At 35.9% G+C, this 21,142-nt stretch overlaps 4 protein-coding genes across 4 annotated transcripts; all 4 read right to left on the bottom strand.

Moving 5' to 3' along the window:
• Positions 1–265: 265 nt before the first annotated feature.
• Positions 266–3,713, bottom strand: LOC103929596. Its single transcript, XM_009338818.3, has 7 exons — positions 3,535–3,713; positions 2,635–2,767; positions 2,108–2,211; positions 1,854–2,025; positions 1,593–1,733; positions 1,305–1,393; positions 266–1,217 (listed from the first exon to the last, which is right to left on the bottom strand). Exons 1-7 carry the CDS (start codon positions 3,624–3,626, stop codon positions 464–466), a joined length of 1,485 nt encoding a protein of 494 aa, XP_009337093.2. The 5' UTR covers positions 3,627–3,713; the 3' UTR covers positions 266–463.
• Positions 3,714–4,771: 1,058 nt separating this feature from the next.
• On the bottom strand, positions 4,772–6,522 carry LOC103929624. The gene has a single exon (XM_009338844.2). It carries the CDS (start codon positions 5,973–5,975, stop codon positions 5,025–5,027), a length of 951 nt encoding a protein of 316 aa, XP_009337119.2. The 5' UTR covers positions 5,976–6,522; the 3' UTR covers positions 4,772–5,024.
• Positions 6,523–13,952: 7,430 nt separating this feature from the next.
• On the bottom strand, positions 13,953–14,828 carry LOC125475539. The gene is made up of 2 exons (XM_048580404.1): positions 14,683–14,828; positions 13,953–14,577 (listed from the first exon to the last, which is right to left on the bottom strand). The coding sequence occupies exons 1-2, from the start codon at positions 14,826–14,828 to the stop codon at positions 13,953–13,955; spliced, it is 771 nt and encodes a 256-aa protein (XP_048436361.1).
• Positions 14,829–18,134: 3,306 nt separating this feature from the next.
• Positions 18,135–19,016, bottom strand: LOC108865734. The gene has a single exon (XM_018643088.2). The coding sequence runs from the start codon at positions 19,014–19,016 to the stop codon at positions 18,135–18,137; it is 882 nt and encodes a 293-aa protein (XP_018498604.2).
• Between the last annotated feature and the right edge of the window lie 2,126 nt (positions 19,017–21,142).

Raw genomic sequence — 21,142 nt, 5'->3', positions numbered from 1 at the left:
TTTTGTAAAAAAATTGTTAAATTTTTTTGTCGAACTAAAGTTCCTTTAGAAATTGACTAAAATGATTATAAATCAAGTCCCAGTTGCTCCAACAGGATTTTTTCGCGAGGATCCTGGGGATTCGATCGTTCATTATGGGTATCATTTGTATTTAATTTTAAATAAAAATATTTAAAATAATTTTTGATCGCGTCCACGATTTGATTACTTTCATAAGTTCGAGGGATAAATGAAAATAATAATAAATAGCTCAATGGGGCAACCATACAAAATTTCTGGCATGCGCTTTATTTAGTAATAAAATGATGCAATGACAAGCATCCACCATATGTATCGATTATACAAGCAAAGCCTAAACTGGTGCAGAAGCAATCTAGACGATACGTTTTCGATTTGAAGTATGTATTGTATACGAATTATAGAAGCAACCCAAAAATAATGCAGAAGCAATCTGATTCAAGCACTAGGATGACTTCCGATACTTGAGGGCGTCAAAGCGAGCAGCAAGTGCGTCATAATCCGGTAACTTTGGATGAACTCGAGGAACCGAGTCCTGCCTTGCAGCTGAAGGTACTTGTGGTGGAGGACGCTCAGGTGCTTGATGAAAGCCGCTGGGAGGTGACTCCATTTCAACTTCTTCATCACAGTCCGATTCATCAAACTTAATATCTGAATGTACTGATGGGGCGTTATTGTAGCTGTACCTCCTGTAGATGAATTGCTTCTCATTTCCATGGCTGTGCATCGCCTCCTCATCTCTTGAAGAGTGAGACCTATCAACTCCAGGAGCTTTAGATTGGTGATCGCTATTCTGAGAGCCAACTGATGGAGAATCTGGCGTAAAGAAGCCAGTGGAATTCCCAGAAGGGGTTCCAAATCCATTATTGACCATATTCTGAGACCCGAATGGTGGAGAGTCTGGCATAAAGCGGCCAGTGGAATTTCCTGAAGGGGTTCCGAATCCGGTATTGACGCTTGAAGATGATTGAGCTGCTTGATTGCAGTCTTTGTTGGCCAAATATGCAGCAACTTGTGCAGCAGCCATTGCCTCACTGGCAGATTTTGCAGCTGCTTCGGCAGCTGATGCTGAGTCTACGAATTGCATATGTCCTCTTTCACCACCACTACTTGTTCTGCGTTCTCCACCACCACTTGTTCTTCGTTCTCCACCACCACTTGTTCTTCGTTCTACACCACCACTTGTCCTGCGTGAAGAACTAAAAGAAAGTACGATAAAGTAAACAGATAATCGAAGTATGGTCATGCCTTAAATTAAGATGAGGTAAAAGGAATAGCCAAGCTACCTAGTGTCTGGCTTGTTAGTCTCAATAGATTGAGGCTGCACACTCTGCACAGGCATGCTGGTAGCACTAACAAAATTGCGTGGTCCTTGCTGTTAAAATAACGCAAATAGAAATATTAAATCAGAAAATTTCTTGCATATAACGTGAGAAAGGAAATGACTGATTACTAAACAAAAATCACAAAATGGAAAAGCTCCTGAATATAATTTGTGTGTGTGGGTGTGTGTGAGAGAGAGAGAGAGAGAGAGAGAGAGAGAGAGAGAGAGAGAGAGAGGAAGAGCAACGAACTATAAGCTCTTCTGGAGGCTTGAGAAGCTCCTGTTCAGATTCCGATGTATCCCATTCAACCTGGTATTCCTTGGCTATCTCCTTCAGGAGTTTCAACTTTACTTCGCCCGTAGGGGTTCTAACAGAGAGCTTGTCAATCAGCTGTGTGAGAAACAAACACACTCAGCTACTATAGAAACTAAAATATGAACTGTAAGTAGAAAAGTGATATGGTATATCCAATAACAATAAAGAAATAGATGACAGGGAGACCATGCTTACCATGCGATTCACACCACAGCTGGGACGTACATCAACAGCCGCAGATACAAAATCTTTACCGTACTTTTTCTCAAAAATATTCCTTAGAGTGATCAGTTCAGGAATCTCAGAGCACCTTGGGGAGGCAAAGATTAAACTTGCAATCCCTTCCTTGAGATCAGGTGGACACTCCCTGTAACAAATCCGATAAACATTGGGATTAAGATACTATTCCACAGCTGTGAAACGCAACACAGATAATACAATATTGTCACCTTTGCTTCGCGATGATAGAAAGCCTAGAGACTACTAATTCACAGAAGAGCTCAATGAACTCATTGGCAGCCAAAACGTTCTGTTCTCTGATCACATGTTCAACCTACAAAACAAAGAATTCGTTAGTAATTAGGGCAAACCTATTTCGTTAACCATGTTGCAAAACCGCAAACCCAACTGCAAAGCCACATGCCTGATCATAAGTTTGAGTCTATAACAAACTGAAGCAGAAGTTTGGGTACTATCGTATGTTTGAGTCAATAAAACATCTAAGTAAACAAAAAAATTCAGGAAATTATAATAACTTGCCTGGGAAATCCATTCACGCAATTGTTAACAAAATTCATGAGACATTAACATGTAGACCTATGCTAAGTGAATTGGCCTGTTTTTCAAACAACGCTAGAGTCACTAACATGCTTTTACTTTTACTCCCCTTCTCCCCTCCCCATTTATTTATAAAGACCAGAACACATGAACTTTAGATTAATATGTTAAATAAATGACTAATAAAAGTGATAAGTACCCGGATTCGAGCAGTGGCATCTTGACCAGATTGTAGGAGCAAGGCGATGTCACGCCTCATCTGCTTCACCACCACCTGCCTCTTATTCCTCAGCAGCTTTATTCTAGCCACTGCCATCTTCGCTTGCATTTTGCTGTTTCACCATTCATTCCATTGATCACGATTAGCAAAACAATGAGCAAGAACAATCATTCAGCAAAAAACCAAACCCCCCACCCTATTAAATTGTCAAAGAATGCACGCCATTTAACAACAGTTTCAACTTGTCACAATCTGGTCTCAATAACTCCCATTACCCACATATTGGTAGGCAACCAAACAGAGGGACTGACTCCGTGCCTATTAAATTGCCAAGAAAGAGCAAACATGGGTACAAATATATCAACTTTTAACAACTTTTCAGTATCTGGGTCTCAAGTCTCAATTACTCTTACAATCCAAATTTTCTACGCATCCAAACAGAGGGACTAATTCCCACCAGTTAAATTCCTGAGATAATGCAAACATTGAACAAAGATTTCATCTTTAACAATTTTTAACTATCAGAGTCTCAATAATTCCTACTACCCAAATTTTCTATGCAACCAAACAGAATGACTAACTCCCACCCTGCCTAGCCGATATAATGCAACATTGAACAAATATTTCAACTCTAATAATTTTTCAATATCTGGCTCTCTACAATTCCCGCTTCCCACATATTCTAGGCAACCAACCAACGGGGACTAAGACTAACTGCCATTGCCGAGATAATGCAAACAGTGAACAAATATTTCAACTTTTGACAATCTGGGGTCTCAATTCCTATTATCCAAGATTTCTAGGAACCAAACAGTGCAAATAGCTAAAGTAGAGAAACCCAGAAAGGGGAAAGGCAGAGAGCGAGAGAGAAGAATGTACCATTTGGAGGAGTTGAATCCCCATCGGAAGAGAGAGCGGCTGAGCTTCACCAGCTTCTTGGTGTGAGTGGTGGCTACGGTGGCGACAGTCATGGTCACAGAGAGAGAGGGGGTTGGGTTTTTGCTGGGTTTTGAATGCAGAGTGTAATGGAACGGTCGCCTGAATTGGAATGGGAAAGCTATGGAATTATACTTCAGATCCTCTGTGGGGCCCACTGGATAACCGACCTATGTCTTGTAATTATAAATTGGGCCCGTAAAACGAGAATATAGCCGTTGTGAGTTGACACGTGTGAGAAGAATCCAATGACAAAGTCGGTGGGAAGATTTCTTAAGCTGTAAAATCCAGCCAAACCATTTCTATTTCTAACTTTTTCACAATTTTTTTTTTTAGTATAACGATATATTTTATACTAAAATGAATGAGGAGTTTGGCTAAATTAGATTTTATTTTTATAATTAACTATTTTTTTTAATTATCTCTATTAATTAATGAAATCTTCTTTGTCAACCAAAAGAAAATGAAAAAACTAATTAGTCTTCTATTACACAAAAAAATGATGGGCAATAATGTAATTTCACAAGTGATGTTAAAATATCTCCAATATTAAAAATAATTAAAAAAAACCAAAAAAAAAAAAAATCTCCCACTCCCGCCCCCCACGTTTTCTATCTCTCCCTCTCACCTTCTCATTTTCTAAAAAAATGTGTTCTTATACACAAAATGTATATGCAAATACTAGTTAGTTTATTAAATAATGAACTAAATTTAAAAATCTGATTAATTCAAATGATGTGGCTGTTCACATCAAATACCATCTAAGCTGGTATAAAAATATGGTACAAAAACATAGTATGAATAACATTATTCAGAAATAAATTTGATTCAAGTCTATGTCACACCATAAAAAGACCGAAAAGTCCATGTGCATTATTTGGAACCGGATTATCAAATCAGAACTATTATCTATAATTTGGTTATATGATATATTGAAACCAAATCTGATTAGTCATGAACAAACGTAATAAATTGTTGAATTCGAATCAGAGGTAGATTTTCATATTAAAATCATCATCTAATTTAATTGTATCACATCGAATTGGAATCGGATTAAAATCAACTCATCAACGAGCATAAACATGTATTTAGGTTTTCACTTGCAAATACCTCTAAGAATTTTCTAACACGATTTACAACTAATAACTAAGATAATATAGGAAATGAAACTAAGGTAATATAGGAAACGATTGACGTTAGATTTCAAAGAAGATTACAATTCTCAAACAGAACGTCGCAAACTTAATTTAGAGGTTCCTTAAACAAAATAGTATTAAAATCAGTTTAAAATATATATACACATTTAGATACAAGTACAATAGAATTCACATTTCGAAAAAATGAAGAAGAATATACGTAGATCCTTTAAAATTCGGATGCTGCTACTGGGATTATATGGTACAATAAATGGAAACTAATCGATGTATGATCTTTTAACAAGAAAGCATGTTTAGGAGAGAGACTCTGGTGCGGATCAAGAGCCTAAACAAGCACTCCAAACCATTTTCAATGCCTTCAATGCTTGAATCCAAGACCTCCAACCTTCTTTGTGCAGATTGAATCTTCTGATCATCCTCAAAACCTTCACCTGAATTATTGACAAGCATGTTGCTAATTGCAATATCTACATTTTCCAGCTCGTTCATGCTTTTGTGTTGGTTGTTGTCACAAACCAACACCCCTTTGTGCAACAAAATCGAAACCAGTGACCATCTGCTAGGCCTTGGCTTCAGAATTGGTGTGGAAAGGAATGAAGACAGGAAGTGAAAAATGGAACTGGTGATCAAACTTGCCTCTCTCAGGACTCTCACCACCGCGGCGAGATGGTTGTCTAGATCCAAAGGAAATGCTTCATATTTTTTATCCATTTGCTTCAACGATACCATAAACTGCACAATTTCCTTCTTCATCCTTTTTCGTATGCGAACATATGAACTAACATTGTCTTCGACGCTCAAATCTCCCACCTTTCTTCTCCGAAGCGTGGATTGAAGATCTCTAACGCTTTCCTTCATCGTCAAAATGGAATCCCTTGTGTTGCCACAAACATCCAAGTACGTGACAGAATCATCCAACAGCTCTTCAACCCATTTCTCTTTCTGGTGAAGGGCTAGAGCCTGTTGTGTCAATGGCAATTGAAGAAGCTCCTCAATGCAAATATATAACTCTTTGAGCCCACCTAGTGCTTTGCATATTGAATCCGCCTTTGGCGACGACGAAGACAATGAAGATGTCAATGCTGCCTCCAAAGCCTTGAGCTTGTTCAGCTCTTCCTCGGTTCTGAGTGTGCTTGGATGTGACCTAACCGGCATACTAATCGATCGAACATTGTAAAGCTTTGAAGGTTTGGCAGAGAATGAAGCCATTGTTGCTCTTTTCATCATATAAAAACGTTGAAACTTGAGAGAAATTGTAAGAACTTGTGGGAATTGGTTCAAGAAGTTGTGCTGTATGATTTAGAGTTCGAAGTCACAGATTTATACCGAGGTACAAATTTGAAAGAAGATGGAAGGGGGACCAGAAGCATCTTTTGGGTCCTTAGGTCAATGTGATCAACATGTGGAGGCCGATGGGCCATTGTTCCATTCCATGGCGTGAGTTATAATGTCACGTCTTGCACCAACTATAAACTTAATATTTGTCCAATTTAATATCAGCTTAAAGTTATTTTTTTGGGTAGGATGTTATCTGAAATTAGTTCTTTTTGTTTTTCTTGAAAGATAATTTCATTTGACCTTTTCTTTCCTTTCATGCACCGCCGGCATGAGAAATTCTTATAAGCAAGGATGGAGTTAGAAATTTTTTTAATGGAGACATTAAACCAAAAATTTATTAAGTGAAATGAAATGATATCCACAACACCTCTTTTTTTATGCACACATTTGTTTATTTTTATCCATTGATTTTTTTTTTCTTTTAATTTATTCAATAAAATATATAACTAGAAATGCATAAGAATGTGTAAAGAGCGAAGGCAGTATCCCCTTCTTCTTTTTTTTTTTTTTTTTTTTTTTTTTTTTTTTTCAGACCAATGTGAGTAGGGGCATCCACCCATAGTGAATATAAGGTGCTTGTAAGTACTAATATATGAGTTCTTGTGTTGTAATAGTTGTGGACAATGTAACATTATGTAATCGTGTTATTAAAAACTAATTGACTGGCACAGCTAAATTTTAGTTTCTCAATATATAGTCAAGTGACTTAAATTTATAGGAATTCGATGGCGAGTATTTAAAAAAATGGAGCATTCCAAAGTTCTTTGGATAGGAGAACCTTTGAATATTGACATCGAGAAATCCATATATCCAACAAGATCATGAAACCATTTTTTTAATTAGTTTTGGAATTTGGTTGGAAATGTGGGGGGTTTAAACAAAAATTCAAAGAAAAAATTATATTTATAATATATATGTACATGGGTTGCACGAGTGTGATGTCTTTGCTATGTTCCCTTGAAGGCTTGCAACTTTCCAAATGCAATTAAACCTACTTCAGTTTAGTACTTGATTAAGTAGTTCATTGTGGTCATGCTCGACCACAGACCTTTACTCAAGTTTTCTGAGCAGTGGGATTGTTGTTTTCTTTGTTCTTTTCCTCATTTTTCTTCTTACTTTTTGGCCTTAAAAGAAGGAAATGATTCTTTCTTGGTAACTTTTTGTCACATCTTTAACTTTAGGCCAATTTTTTCTTCATCTTTGCTGACAGGTAAAAAGACTTTGTCAAGGTACTTCTTGATCAGTGTGTTTGAATTAGAAATATTTTGGCCCCTTATTTGAAAATTTTATTAATTTTGGGACGGAATCAAGGAAAGGAAAAGATGAAAAGCGAAGAAGAATACTCAATATGAAGCAAATTCGACAATTTGATTGAATTGCTATATATGTATATGCATGAAACAAGTGAACTTGCAATTGCATATTTTTTTAGGACAAGGCACAATATTCATTAAAAAGTGATGAGAAATTGTCCAACAGAATAGCCAGGAAAATTGCTGTCAAAGTTTTCAGTAATCCCAATTGAAGGAAAATGGCACCATACTATAAGCAAACTAATTTTAAGAATTGTCCTCTAACAACAACTTATCAAGTGTTTTTCTATATATGAAAGGGGGGAAACATGCCTTCTTTAGAATATCATAGAATCAAAGTTATCATAACTCAACCTAGATACAAAATAAAAAGAATTGAAAATTACATTAGTTGGTCATGATCGCTTAATATGAGCAAAAACAGAGGGGATTAAGATTAGAGTTGCTTCCAAATATATCAATTTAGTCGATTTCGTGCCTTTGGCTTGGGAAAGACACAAGATGAAAAGACTTTAAGGTATATTACTATATTCTTTCACATTTAGCGGAAAACTTCATATTAGAGTAAAGGGTGTTCAATTTAAAATACTTGTGCTTCCTTCCCAAGCTCTTAAGTGTCTCTTAGCAAGCTGCACGAGGACAGCTAAAGTATATTTAATTTCGAAAATTTGATTTGCACATCATATTATTGAAAAGAAAATGACTCCACCGTGCATATCGTGGGATAATTGGGACTTAAAAATTGAAATATGTCATTGTTTGTCACATTCTTAAAAATCTTGAATAATTTGTTGGGACGTACCAGTCACTTAATAAATTGTATACAAGGCCACAAGTTGTTACTTCATATATTATTACTCAAATAAATTTGGTTAGCAAAAACAACAGAAAAAAATACAGATAAATACATAAACAGACGGCTAGTTGACATTTGTGAAGTTGATACATTAGCAATATGCATGGTAAATCTTCTCTATTGCTATACAAGATATCGGGAGGGCAACATTAGCATGTGTCAATTGCCAAGTAAATTAGAAAGAACATTTTTGAGCAATCACTAAAAGTTTTTAGTGTGACTGCGATCTTGGCCTTTTTGAGTTCACATTTCTAAATTAACGTGACGTTATGATGACACTAAAAAATTTTCTATTACACATAATGTATGTAATTGTGAAAGATAAACGTCATTTCCCAATGAAGACAATTTCTTGGAAGGACAAGGAGATCGAGTGGTGGTAGGGTTAGACCTTGAGGGCAAGCTGATTGATCTAATAACATGGTGCTTGTCAGCCATGGTTTAGGGTTTGACAAAATGCTCAAAGTTGAGGTTGTTCTTTGTTTTTTTAAAGAGCTTAAGTTGAGTTGTCTAGTCTTACGTTACCTTGTCACATTCGCATATTTGGGCAACATTGCTTGAATAATTTACATTTTCTTTAGGAATGACAATTGGCATGAGATGTATCACTATCTTGTCTTTGGTGTATTGGGTTAGGGCAAAAACATCACGGGTTTTGATAATATTTAATTAATTTTTTTAATAAAAAGTGTGTCATGTCTCATGCCAGAGGAATTAAGAGTCAATTGACAGAAAGTATGATATTACAATAAATTCGAATATAAGGTATGATATTAAAAAAATTTAAAAACAAGGTATAAAATTGTTAATGACCTAATAATTAAAATAATTTTATATAATTTATCCTTTTTTTTTTTAACAAAAAGCTGATTATTATTAGATTGAAGGAATTGAGCTCTTTCATACAAGTATATGCCGGCCCGTCTTCACTCTCATCGGGAATATATGCCGGCCCCTGCAACTTTATTTGCCAACATATTAAAACGACAAAAAAACACTTTCTTTTAACCGCATTGGGGGTTGGAGTATGCGATAAGCTGAGTGGCGTGTATATTATTATATGATGGATGATGCATCTGCACGTTCTTGAAAACGTGAACTGCTACAGGCTCTGGCTCTCCATCAATCCATTACGAACATTACTGCACAGCATTTATTGGCATGCCTTGCTGCTGTTGCCTCCCCAACATCATATATTCAAAGATGATATTCCTCTCAAATTCTCACCCATAACCTTGATTCATCAGTATTTACCATTTTTGTTTCTTACAATTTCTGTGTTGTACAATATCTAATTGTCTAATGGTTATGTTTCAGTTCTGACATAATTTTTCATGCTCTTGTCTTTGAGTTGTCGTGTGTCCTGCTTCAAAGAACCACAGAAGCATGTGTATTGACTAGTTAAAAATTTGTATTTTAAGCTAGCAAGCTCAAGTAACAAAGGAAACTTACAGTAACCTATAATATATAATATATAATATGAAAGAAACTCAAAGCTTTTTTTCTTAATAATATAGGATAACAATTTTAGGCCATCTCCAGCCGTGGAGGAGAACAGAGTGTAGAGGGCTATATTTTAAGCCTCCAAATAATGCTCTTTTATCTCGTGTAGTCTCAATTATATCATTTCCACCTCAACTTCTCGGCATTACTATCGACTATTGCAGGGTTATACATTAATATTTTGGGTTTTTATCACAAATGGTCTTTGAAATTGACCCTCACCGTCAAGATGGTTCCTGAAATTAAAAATCAATCAAAGTAATCCCTAAAAATAGATGTCGCAAATTAATGTGGTCATTCCATCACAATTCTGTTAAGTACTGACGTGACATATAAATGGGTCCATAAGTCATTTTTCTCACAAAGGATCATTGAAATTGACCTGCAACATCAAAATGGTCTCTGAAATTGAAAGTCTATTTGGGCTCTATAAAGAGATAGGAAGTCTGTGTGGGCTCCATACAAAGCTTTGTCAAAGGGAAATGGATCCTCTCTGGATCCCTTCCACCTAATCCTCCTTATCAAACAATCCGGGCCCTTGAAATTTGATCCAACGGCTAAAGTTATTATAACTTTTAGAGTGTGCCCGTGTTTTTAGCCGTTGGATCAGATTTTAAGGATCCAAATTGTTTGATGAGGAAGATTAGGTAGAAGGGATCCGTTGTAAAAGGACTAAATGCATCTCGCTCCACGGCTACAAGTACTTATCCGTGTTGATGACTAGCATATTGCCCTCTTACTAAAATCGGACTTTACACATTTCAGGTTAAAAGTGACATAATCCTTAATGAAAATGACCTTAATGCAAAAACTAAAATGCTTTTAATTACTCTTTGGTCTGTCAACTAAGATCTCTTTCAAAATATAACCATCTCAAAACTCAAAACATAGTTTTAACCTATTTAACAATAGAATTTGGCCCAAATTGAAACCCAGGGCTCAAATATGCAAAGGTTGAATTTTGCTGTTTTGCGCTTTATTTGTCAAGTTGCTCCTCAATCCTATCAGTCGTCAATTCAGACATCGTTCGATGTACTATATTACAAGGCTTTCAATAACTTATAATTTCATAATATTAAGATTGATGTTTTATCCTTATATATAAATAATTCCCAAATTGGCAAATCGCCACTACTTTAACGACGAATTGCAGTGTAGCACTGAATTATATTTGGAACTGTGTTATATATAATGTTGGTGATGTTGGCACCATTTCGGAGACAAGGAGGCACTAAGGCAGTTCGTATTTCCCCTTTTCTCCTATTCTCCTATACATACAGAACATATTCATGCATTGGAAATTGATATTTCTGGCCGGCTACATCATGCAACGAATGTATACCCAAGATCCAAACTTTGTTTGATGGTGTAGGCGGCTTAATATTGCTGGACAAAGGTTCAGTATATTCTATGCAGTTCATCAGACCAATCCAAACTGTATTAAACCAATCAGAACACATAATCACAAGCTCAATAATATCTATGCACATGAGGGCTACAAGATTCCTCGTCTCCTTTATCTAGCTAGTTAACTTGGTATTAATTCGGAATATTAGAGGAGCACAGTACGTACATTGCCTATAAAATGCATGCGTGTAAATCAAAATCATCTTCCCCTTGATGCGAAATTTGTTAGTTCCGGGAACACGGCCACCAAATGCCATAATATTATTTGAGTCATAAATAAAAGTAAGGCGTACTATGCTGCTTTTTCATTTTTATTTAAGCAAAAATCATACGACTTCAGCCCATCAACATTGAAAACCAAACCAGAGCTTGGACGAGCATCTTGCTTTACTCCAACCTGTTTAAGGCCCCAACAAAAAGTCCTTCGAAATGAGTTTGCTACATAGACGAACAGTTAAGCATACACAAAATTACACAGAATTTAAGATTTAGGCAAGCATAGACGAAATTACATTGAATTTAAGTTCTTGTTCGCTCGAGTAGAAAAAAACTTAACCGAACCAATGTTCACTTGGTGCACCACCATTTGGTTGAGAAGTCAGATATATGTGCAACTTTCACTCACACACTTGAACACAAACATTACCTATTGGCAGCCTCCAAGAGTGCCACGTCTATCTCTCTTCTCTCGAGGCATCTTATGGCACTGAGACCAAAAGCTAAACTCGGGGCAAATACTTGTTGAACCTAGTCCAGACTTTGTGTGAGTTTTGACACAACAAATACAAGTGGATGAACATTTGAAAAAAAAAACTTCTCTTTATTATATTATGACATTTAATATACCAAACCGTTTTTCTTGTACACTAAAAAATCTCTCCTCCTTCACATGCATAAAATGCAGGAAATGTATATACAAATATATTCCTACCTCCCAAGCTCCAAGTTAAGATGAATAAGTATTGTATTCTCTCTTCCTCAATAGTTAATAATTAAATTGATATTTTTCCAATACCATATGTGTGCTTTGCTAATCAACCAACCAACAAATTATTCTAAGGAATGTGTTTATACAATAATCGTACGTCAAATATTCTTCGAGTATCAGCCGAATAACTTAAGGCATGGATAGGTCTACGTCCTTCTTTTGAATGCGGACATGCCAATTTGGAACCAAGCTCAATTGGGCAAATAGAATAAATGTTGATATGCCCGACTCTGATATACTCCAAACACCAGGATAGGCACGTGCTGACTAGGTGACGAAGCCATACTAACATGCATGAGAAGTAACGAACATAAATAAAACTTTAAATTTAAATACAATAATTATGCAATTGTGGAACGTGTTACTAATCTGAGACACTAGAAAGGAAATAATATAAAATTGAATGAACAAAGGGATGGGTCCTACACCTAGAGGACTTGAAGATGCCGATGCGGGCACCGGTATTGTAAGCCTCGATTCTAAGTCCTGAGGGGGGCGCAAAACAAAACATGAGTGGACCAAGTTGATATATAGGTAATACTAAAACCGTTATTCACCAACGTACTAACCCCCAAAGTTTATGAAAACACAAATAGCATAATAAGTAATAGGTTTTCCAAAAACCCTAGCATGCCATAAAACTTCATAAAACATATATTGTATGCTAAGTAGTGGTATCAAAATGGCCCGAGGACAGGTCATTCGCCCGTAGGCAGATCATTTGCCCGTAGGCAGGATATTCGCCCGTAGGCAGGACATATGAGTAACCACTAAATAAGCACAAAAATCAGTGAATATAATATTTCCAAGATACATGCGCATATATACATATATATATATATGTATATATCATCGGAGCTTAATAGCTTAAACATCATATCATAAAAACATATTCGTAGTATATAGTCATCAATCATATATACTACAAAGAACGTAAAATCGATAAAGCATGAATATCATAAAGCGTAAATTCAATTTACTCATAAACGTTTCATAAAATGTAACCATTAAATCATGCTTTTCATGTATGCATTTCTAATAGTAAAATCATGCATTTTAGAAGGGATCCACTCACAGATACTCTGCAGTCGAAGAACCGTGCGAAATAGGAAGGACGGAAATGCCATAAACAATTGCACCTAAGCACATAAAGGTACCAATTAGTAAAACTATACTAAAACGGTTGAATTTCAGGAAACAGACGTTATAAACATATTCAGGATGTCGAAAAATCTAAGGGGGGGGGGGGACCTCGGGTACACCCAAGCCCTTATATACCTGAATACATAAGGTGACAACGAAAAGGATAAGAATAAAGTGAGGGAGGAAGTAGGATTGGCAAGGGGTGCACTGGGGATCTTTGAGGAATTGGGTTTATGTGATAATCTTGACTTTTTTTTTGGCTCCAATGGACGCAGCTCCAAAGCATGAACAACTTTATTTGATTAGATTTATAACCTAGATACATTTATCACCATTTGATTTATTTGATGGTTAAGATTCAACGCTATAAAATCTTTCAAAATCCATAGAAATTTGTTATACGAATCTTCTCAAATCTTCCAAAATCTATATGAATTTTGAAGAAGTCTATATAATCCTATAAAATCCATCATGTATCAAAATCTATTAAAATTATCTTAATTCCAAGTTTGACTACACCCCCAAAGAAAAGAAATATCTTGATGTGATTCAAGGTGTCAATTGTATTTCATTGAATGTCTATAAATGTTACAAATGTATCAAAAGAATTATAATCCCAAAGGAAATCCTAACAAAATGTGGCCTTTGAGAGCACATCATTGTGAGATTATGTTCAAAAGAGAAGCTCTTGTTTTAATCAAGCGCCTAAGAACGCTCTCCAAACCCTTCTCAAGGCCTTCAACGGTGACTTCCAAAGCCTCCAATTGTTTATGTGCATTTTGAATCTTCTCAACATTAGTACCTTCCGTAGGAGCTGATGAAGATTTGCATAGAGAGTAGAGAGCAGCATCAACACCATCCAACTCATGGCCATGAATGTCCTCCTTCTGATCTTCACATGTTATCACTCCCTTGTGCATGAACTTTGATACCAGAGACCTCTTGTTTGATATCGGCCTTGAAACTGGAACTGCGAAGAAGACCAATAGGGATTGAAAGATAGACACATTCTTACCAAAAACTTCTCTAAGAACTCGAACCACCGCAGGAGCACGCTGATCATGCACCATACGTTGTGATGCTTTGTTGTTTACTTTTTTCAATGATGTGATCAATTTCTTAGTATCCTTCTTCATCTTCTTTCTGAAGCAATTGTAACTTGCAATGCTGCTTTCTATGTTCGAGTCTCCCTTTCTCCTCCTAAGAGCAGATTGAAGGTCTCTAACATGTTCCTTGATTTGTGACATGGCGTCCCTTGTGATGCCACATATGTCCAAGAGCCTGAGTGATCCATCCAACAACTCATCCATACACTTCCCTTGTTGGTATTGAGAAAGGAGTTGTTGGGTTCATGCCATCGGTAAAAGATCATCCACACAATCATACAACTCCTCTAGTCCACATAGAACTTTGCATATTGAAGCAGAAGCTGAAGATGTTTGGCGCCTACTCAGCTCTTCTTCAACTCTAATAGTGGTTGGGTGTGATCTTGAGGGCAGGCTGATTGATCTGACTTCGTACTTGGCAGCCATGGTTGATTTTCGTTTGTGTTCAACAAATAACGTCAAAGTTGAAGCTGTTCTTTATGTTTCACTAGAGCTCAAGTTTGAGGGTTTTAGTCTTACCATATCTTGGAATATGTTTATATATAGGGATCAAAGATGAGAGTGACAAGACTTATGAGGTTAATGTGGAGAGCATGTTACTTTGTCACAAATTTGGGTAACATTATTGCTTCAATAATTTTGAGGCCTCAATTATATGTGGCAAAAGCCTCACGGGCCATCACCAACTTTGCCTTCCCTTGTGCCACATTGCCCTTCACTTTTCATTTATTGAACCGTGGCAGGCCGGTCCTCCAACCTTTGGCTTTGTCTAGATTTACTCAATTTTGGAGAAGATCCAACGCCAAAATGCGTAGATATATAAATAAGATAAGATATGTAACATATTATTGTATGCACGAGTTACTTGTACTATTCGTGACTATTATATTTTGGTAAACGTTTCATGTGTGTATAAAGTCATGACCAAACTAGAAGTCGACGTGTGGACCTTGGAGACATGTGGTGCTCTCTGCTTGGTTCTCACATTTGAGTTATCTCACCAAATTATTGATGTATATTCCCTCATAAAAGTTTACCTTTAGAATGGGCAGGTGGCAAACTTTGTTTGGCTCTCTCAGTTGAGTCACATCACCTAATTATTGGAGAGTCCCTTTCCTTAGGTCGGAAAAATCATTGGAGACATTGAGTAATTTTTCCTATTGAAATTAACTTTGCATAATTTTCCCAAGCTTCTCTCACCTCTCGGATATTGGCCCACAAAAAAAGAACAATCTTTAATCCTATTGGGAGTTGTATTTAAATTTTGATTATAAATATACCACCTTAGGTTTGAAGTCTATTACAATCTTATATAATAAATTCAAAACATTTCATTTTCATACCTCACATACTATTTTATTTCAATATAGTACATTCGTTACATTTTCTATCCATTGATCCATTAAGAGCTGACGTGGCGGCCACATTTGTGCCACGTAGCTGCTAAATTTGTGCCACGTGAAACATAATTTTTTATTCATTTAAAATATTATAATAATTTACCCTTAAAAAAAAAAAAAAAAAACTCAAACTCAAACCTCCCTGCAACCCCCCACTCCTGCAAACAAACCCAGAAACCTTCACCCCCCGCGACCCACCTCGCTCTCCACTCTCTTGACCTCCCTTCCCAAAAATCCCTTTCTCAGTCCTCTCCTCACTCAGCATTTCTGATTGCTTCTCTCTCTCTAGGAGATGAGTCCTCAAACCCTAACCCTAATCTCATGCACTCCTCTCTCTTCTTCTTCCTCTTCCTATCGCCGATCGATTCGTAGAGACGCTCGCTGGCGTCTTCGCTCCCACAGAAAACGCAGGAGCTTAAACGGAGGGGGTGGCCCGGGTGGGATTTTTGGGCGTGGCGGCGGTCTCCGGGAAGGTGGGGGTGGGGTGGGGGGTTGCGGGGGAGGTGAGGGTGGGGTGGGATGGGGTGTTTGGGTTGCAGGGAAGGGGGAGGGTCGGGGGGTTCTGGGTTTGTTTGGTTTTTGGTTTTTTTTATTTTTATTTTATTTTTATTTTTTTTTTTTATAATTAGGATAAATATTATTATATTTTAAATGCATAAAAAAAATTATTATTTTGTCACGTGGCATAAATTTGGCAGCTATGGCACAAATGTGGATCCCATATTTGCCACATCATCCGTTAACGGATTTTCTAATGGATGTATGAAATTGAAATAAAATGATAAGTAAATGTATGAAATTAAAATGTTTTAAAGATATTATAAGGAATTGAAATTGACCCTACTGAATGGGTAAAATATAATTTTCCCTAAATATTTGCATTCATCATGATGCATTGCTGCATAATAATAAGAACAAACATTAGCGCATTACAGCCATTACTGAATCTGTTCTGTTTTATTCTGTTGTCCTTTAATTTGTATGGCTTGTGATTAATGCACGATGATTGATGAGTTCATCATTTTCATCACTAACTACACATCCTTCATAACCAGTAACCATAATAATATATATATGTACGTGTATCAAAACCGTCATTAATGTGACACAGAATATGATTGAATGATGTTTTGCATATCTTTAAATAATAATAAAGAGAATGAGTGGTTTCAATTAGAAATTTAATCTGATGTTTGGATAGGTAATTGGGTAGTACGTGGATCAGTTTTGATGCCTCATTCTTTCATTAAACGATATAAACTATTTTTTAGATCCATGATATCTGATATCCTCTCTAAAACATAAGTTTTATTTGTCTTTGTAGATTCATTGCCTAGAGAGAGGTGTAATTCTGAAAGAAACACAAACCATCAATGAATGTACTTTCTCGGGGAGAAAAGTGGTGTGGGAATTAAGTAAGAAGTAGGATTCTCTCCTTTCTTTTTTACTCACCTCTTCCCTCATTTCCTATTTGAACGGTCACGGTTAAGTCACGTCAATATCTTATATTATTTTTTTATAAAAAAGAGAAAAGCAAAATAGAGAATATGAGAGAAGGGAATGGAAAGATGAGGGGAGAGAATCCTAGTCCATTAACTAGAGGGTGGTGTTATTTACACATCCATTTTTACTTCTCACACATGACATACTCTTCTCAATTTCTGGCTGTTGGATCGAATAAATTGAAGAAGATCAATGAACAAAAATTAACAAGGGTAAAAAAATTAACAAAGGTCTGTGAGAAGTAAAAAAATGTGTGTGAATAACAATATGCTAAGAAAAAAGAATCTAATTCTTCAATTTTAATTTGATGAAACCAATAAAGAGATTTAGTAGTGAAGGGTACTCAAAACTTATTTGGGCTTCCGTACGTAATATTTACACATAAATATGAAAAAGCATAGTGAACTCTTAGATGAAGTGAATAATGTTCAACAGATACTAATGCCAAAACTAACAAGATCAACAAGCTTTTGCCCACTAGTGAAAGCATGTATATTGTTTGTAGGTGTTCTAATCACGTTTATCCATTGATCTTCTTAGTGTTCCTTAAAAATCAAATTATTTCTCCGTACAAGTTTCATTAGCCTTGCATGTGTTAGTTTTTTAGAGTTTGATGGCCTTGCATGTACATAACAATTAAAAGATAAAAGACAAAAAACAAATATCATGATAAGATTAAGAACTTGGGTTTCAACTGTATTTCATTGTGCAACTACATATATACATATACATATGTATCAAAAAAATTATAATCCCAAAGGGATCCTAATAAAATGTGGATATGCCTTGGAGGATTTTGGGATAAATGAACGTGGCCTTTGAGAGCACATCATTGGGAGATTATGTTCAAAAGAGAAGCTCTTGTTTTAATCAAGCGCCTGAAAACGCTGTCCAAACCATTCTCAAGGCCTTCAATGATGATTTCCAAAGCCTCCAATCTTTTTTGTGCACTTTGTACCTTCTCAACATCAGCTGAAGAAGATTTGGATAGAGAGTAGAGAGCAGTATCAACACCATCCAACTCATGGCCAATAATGTCTTCGTTCTGATCTTCACATTCTATCACTCCCTTGTGCATGAACTTTGATACCAAAGACCACTTGTTTGCCTTTGGCTTTGAAACAGGAACAGCTAAAAAGACCAAGAGGGATTGGAAGATAGACATGTTCTCGACACAAACTTCTCTAAGAACTCGAATTACAGCGGTGAGATGGTGGTCTTGCTCTAAAAGTTGTGATGCTTCAATTTTGTTATCTACTTGCTTCAAAGATGTGATCAATTTCTTGGCATCCTTCTTCATCTTCTTTCTGAAACAAGTGTAATTGGCAATGCAGCTTTCACGGCTTGAGTCTACTTTTCTCCTCCTAAGAGCAGATTGAAGAGCTCTAACATGTTCCTTGATTGTTGAAATGGTATCTCTTGTGATACCACATATGTCCAAGAGCTTCACTGATCCATCCAACAAATCATCCATGCATTTCTGCTGTTGATGTTGTGAAAGGAGCTGTTGGGTTGATGCCATCTGTAAAAGATCGTCCACACACTCATACAACTCCTCTAGACCATATAGAGATTTGCAGATTGAGTTTGAAGTTGAAGCACAAGATGAAGATGCTTGGAGCTTGCTGAGCTCCTCTTCAACTCTAATAGTGGTGGGGTGCGACCTTGAGAGCAAGCTGATTGATCTGATTACATTGTGCTTGGCAGCCATGGTTTAGGGTTTTAATTTGTGTTTGACAAAAAGCTCAAAGTTGATGAGGTTGTTCTTTGTTTTTCAAAGATCTCAAGTTTGAGGCGTCTGGTTTCACCATCTCTTGAGAATGCCTATATAGATGGAATAAGGTGAGAGAGACAAGACTTCTGAATTCAATATGGAGAGCATGTGGAGCCAGAGTGGGCAGGCCTCGAGTTTTGGTTATGTTGTCACTTTTTTAGGTAACATTATTGCTTCAATAATTTGCAATTTCTTTAGGTTTCAATTGTTATGGCAAAACTTCAAGAGTCATCACCAACTTTGCCTCCCCAAGTGCCACATTAGCCTTCATTTTTAATTTATTGAATTGTGGCAGACCAATCCTCCAATAGCTGGCCTTGTCTTGTCTGGGTTGTCTCAATTTTGGAGATGCTTCAACACCGAAATTGTATTAAACAAAATGCTTAACAAAGAGATTGAGATCCAGATCTAGAGGGATTAAGAAATGTAACATATTACACACACCACGTACTATTCATGGTGGTTAGAATGCTAAGATCAACATCATAATATTGTAGCCAGTATTAAATTGTGCGCACGAATGGTTTGTAGTATTCATGCCTCCGTTTAAATTTGCAATGTATTTTTTATTTTAATTTTGTTTAAGATACTCAAAATGTTTATGAAACGTATGTTGCTGCTTACTTGGACACGTGTTGCTCAAATACAAGTGGTGCCCTCTGTTTGGTTCTCTCATTTGAGTCATCTCACCACCGAATCATTGAATTAGATTTCCTCTTGAAATTTTAACTTTGTAAGAGATTTGTGTCATCTCACCAAATTATTGATGTTTCTTAGGGTTACACATCGATTTTTTTTAACTTTAAGATAGACAGATGGTCATCTCTGCATGGCTCTCTGATTTGTGTCATTTCATTAAATGATTGGAGACTTGGAGTAGTATTTTCCTATTGAAATTAACTATGCAGTGGACAGGTACGTGCTCTTACCTTGATCTCTCATTTGGATTTATCCTTTATTTAGAATTATGGGTGAATGATGAGGACATTTAGTATGAAATCTTCAGTGTATTTAGTAAATTGTGGAATGTAACCTAGAGCTACTTTACATAATTGAGTGTTGTTTATAAAGATAATGTTAGGGAAATCAAAATTTTAAACCAAAATTTCAGACCAAACAATAGGTCACTAATAGGACATAAGCACATTAATCGACATTTAATTAATAATTCAATCATTAATAACTATATTATTTAGTTAATAAAATTTGGTTCCTGTAGCATTACCTTTTTCATAATTATTTCTTTTTTTGTTTTTGTTTTTTGTTTTTTGGGTAACAAATAGAAGAAAATAGGTGAAAGAAAGGAAGAAGGAAGGTGGGTGGAGGAAGCATGGTAAAAGAAATGTGAAGGAAATGTCGACAGAATGAAATAAAATGAACCTAAAAACCAAATTCCAAAAACAATTTTAATTTGTTTTTACTTACAAGTTTCAGTTATCACTTATCATAGATTCTCATTCATTTCTTCCTCTTCCCTCCCAATAACTCCCTCTTCCTTAACTCACCTTATTTCTCTTATACTTTCTCCTATCTCAAAACACAAAAATCAAAAACTGAAAAACGGAATTATTATTAATGAGCTCTAAGAAGAAGTTCGAAATGTAAAAATACCATTGTAAAAATGACGATACGATATTAGCTAGGTTTTAATCTCAAATGGAGAATAGAGTTTACCAATAGTCTTTACAAGAAGGAAAACCATGTTTTAATCATCTTCAAGATCCACAACATCATTAGTGACTACATTCAAAACTTCAAAATCATCATCCATCAATAGAAAAATTTATTTTTCTCTATGAGAGCTATTAGAGTTTTAGTCAGAATGAACGTAGGATAAACAAAAAATGATCGTAGGGTTTAATTATAGTGTTTGGGTTTATTGATAAATTTGAGTTTTATTATTAATTTTATTTTGTACTTAATAGTAATTATGCAATAGGGTAAAATAGACAATTAGCATTCAAAATTTTAAGTTGGGTGTAAAAAGAGATTGCATGGGTTTAAATAAAATTTCCCTTTAGTTTAAGGTACTCAAAATGTTTATGAAACGTATGTTGCTGCTT

This window comes from the organism of the source record quoted next, unplaced genomic scaffold (assembly GCF_019419815.1).
Source record: "Pyrus x bretschneideri cultivar Hongxiangsu unplaced genomic scaffold, Pyrus_bretschneideri_v1 Contig1, whole genome shotgun sequence".
Lineage (NCBI taxonomy): Eukaryota > Viridiplantae > Streptophyta > Magnoliopsida > Rosales > Rosaceae > Pyrus > Pyrus x bretschneideri.
The sequence above is the reverse complement of the archived record's forward strand: the minus strand, read 5'-3'. Positions and strand labels throughout refer to the sequence as shown.

Coding starts and splice junctions, on each gene's coding strand:
- LOC125475539 (XM_048580404.1), bottom strand. CDS start 14,828: ATGGCTGCCAAGTACGAAGTCAGATCAATCAGCCTGCCCTCAAGATCA. Junction 14,578..14,682: donor CTATGTGGACTAGAGGAGTT/GTATGATTGTGT, acceptor TGGATCACTCAG/GCTCTTGGACATATGTGGCA.
- LOC103929624 (XM_009338844.2), bottom strand. CDS start 5,975: ATGATGAAAAGAGCAACAATGGCTTCATTCTCTGCCAAACCTTCAAAG.
- LOC103929596 (XM_009338818.3), bottom strand. CDS start 3,626: ATGACTGTCGCCACCGTAGCCACCACTCACACCAAGAAGCTGGTGAAG. Junction 2,212..2,634: donor ATGCCACTGCTCGAATCCGG/GTACTTATCACT, acceptor TTTGTTTTGTAG/GTTGAACATGTGATCAGAGA. Junction 1,734..1,853: donor GCTGTGGTGTGAATCGCATG/GTAAGCATGGTC, acceptor TTTCTCACACAG/CTGATTGACAAGCTCTCTGT.
- LOC108865734 (XM_018643088.2), bottom strand. CDS start 19,016: ATGGCTGCCAAGCACAATGTAATCAGATCAATCAGCTTGCTCTCAAGG.